Here is a 2,287-nt window from a genome sequence, read left to right on the forward strand (position 1 = left end):
ACGGCTCCGAAGGAAAAGCAAACTGCCGTCGATGAGGGTGCGGGTTGAAGACACGCATTGGTGATGCCATAAGGTAAAACAACAGCTTGCCTGTAAGGCTGCAGCAGTAGGATGGCGTCGTCTCCTAATCCTTGTCTTTCACTGCTATATGCACTACCGAGCACAGCAAGGGTGCAGCAGCAACGCCGACCATGAGCGACACGGACGCGTGCAGATTGCACAGACACGGGTTCCGGCAGTCGAAACTGTCAATAACCCAAATCGGAGTCGTTCTCTCTCTTCTCCCAGCAACCAGTTGGAATTGGATTCTAACACTGGTCCTACAAGAAGCAGGCGTGCAGTCTGGTAGTAGCTAGGAAATCAAATCTTTTCCACAAGAGATCGGTCTACCAACACAAGACCGCAGGCATGGCGACAACGACGACGATGACACTTGCGGCCAGCGCCGGCGACGGTTCCCCTTCGTCGCGGTCCACCGTCACGACCATCGCGGCGCAGGCTTATCACGTACTCAAGATCAACGGGTACTCCAACACCTTGGAAGCCGGCCGCCACCACGCCCTCAGCTCCTGTCCGTTCAGCGCAGGAGGCCACACCTGGCATGTCAGCTACTACCCAAACGGAGGCCGCGACAGCAACAAGAACTGCATCTCCATCTTCCTCGTGCTTAAGGACATCGTCACCGAGGAGGACGTGATGGCAAAAGTTACATTCAGCCTGCTCGATCGATACGGGAATCCGGTGCCGTCGTACACCTATCACACCCAATTACGTAACTTTTCAACATCTCCTAGTAGGGCAAAGGGTTTCGAAAACTTTATTAGGAGGGACGAATTAGAGCGATCGGAATATCTCAATGACGACTGCTTTGCCGTCGCTGTCCATGTGATCGTCCCAAAGGAAAAGCCATCTATTGTGGTACCACCGTCGAACATGCATCTGCATTTCGTTGATCTCCTCGTAAGCAAAGAAGGCACTGATGTCAAGTTCCTGGTCGGCGGCGAGATGTTTGCGGCGCACCGGTTGGTGCTGGCTGCACGGTCACCGGTCTTCAAGGCGGAGCTTTTCGGGCCGACGAAGAAAGGCACCATAGATGTGATACAGATTGACAACATGGAAGCACGAGTGTTCAAGGCTCTGCTTGACTTCATCTACACAGACATTTGGCCGGAGATAGGTCATGGAGAAGACAATGTAGCTATGGCTCAACGGTTGCTTGCTGCTGCAGACATGTATGGCTTACAGAGGTTAAAGTTTGTCTACGAAGATAAGTTGTGCAACCACATTGATACAGGCTCAGCGTCAACCATGTTGGTGCTAGCGGAGAAGCACCATTGTTGCAAACTTAAGGAGGCATGCTTTACGTTCCTTAGTTCCATGAGCCCTCCTATTGTGGAAGATCTAAATTCCAGCATATTTGGCAGTGAATCGGAGAAGACGGTTTCTTCTTCAGATAACCATGGAAGTCAAATTAACCGTATAGATATTAGAATTCAACCGTGGCAAAATGCAGATGTCTAGGAACGTTAGTCGAGATTTCCAGTGCTATAAAATTTGTTTTCTTTGTTTCTAATAATTATGCACGTAGATTTACTTTGGACTAGAGTTTTTACGAGATGGTGTATCCTTATATATGTTAATTCAATCATTTTTTTAAAATAATAGAAGTACAGATATTTGAGAAATGAGAAGCGGGCTCACACGTATCTAGAACGTAACAGTGGAGGTTCGCAAATCTCCTGACGACGATCGCCCTTCCCGGGCTCAATCGGTCATGTTAATTTCTATGGCGGTATGCGAGATTTTTTTTTCACCACTTAATTTTTTTTGGCACCAATTTTCTTTTTGCAAGTTTATATACCTAAAATTTATATTCAAATGTTCGATCGCCCTTCCCAGGCTCGATCGGTCACGTTAATTTCTATGGCGGTAGGCGAGATTTTTTTTCACCACTTACTTTTTTTTTGCACCAATTTTCTTTTTTAAGTTTATATACCTAAAATTTATATTCAAATGTTCGATCGCCCTTCCCGGGCTCGATCGGTCATGTTAATTTCTATGGCGGTAGGTGAGATTTTTTTTTTCACCACTTACTTTTTTTTGGCACCAATTTTCTTTTGTAAGTTTATATACCTAAAATTTATATCCAAATGTTTTTTGTTTGTACGTAAGTTTACTGTATATATTTTTTAAATGGTTTGAAATATTAGATTTTTTTTCTAAGTTATATTTTTCTATTTCTAAATGGTTTGAAGTTCATAGGAAGGGGATCAAGCAAGGGGGAGGA

At 45.3% G+C, this 2,287-nt stretch overlaps 1 protein-coding gene across 1 annotated transcript; it reads left to right on the forward strand.

Moving 5' to 3' along the window:
• Positions 1-390: 390 nt before the first annotated feature.
• Positions 391-1,521, forward strand: LOC112936580 (BTB/POZ and MATH domain-containing protein 1). The gene has a single exon (XM_026020647.2). It carries the CDS (start codon positions 409-411, stop codon positions 1,519-1,521), a length of 1,113 nt encoding a protein of 370 aa, XP_025876432.1. The 5' UTR covers positions 391-408.
• Positions 1,522-2,287: the final 766 nt, after the last annotated feature.

The sequence above is a fragment of the Oryza sativa genome, chromosome 10, assembly GCF_034140825.1.
Source record: "Oryza sativa Japonica Group chromosome 10, ASM3414082v1".
Taxonomy (NCBI): Eukaryota; Viridiplantae; Streptophyta; class Magnoliopsida; order Poales; family Poaceae; genus Oryza; species Oryza sativa.

Excerpts from the sequence above, each read along its gene's own strand:
- LOC112936580 (XM_026020647.2), top strand. The coding sequence starts at position 409 with ATGGCGACAACGACGACGATGACACTTGCGGCCAGCGCCGGCGACGGT.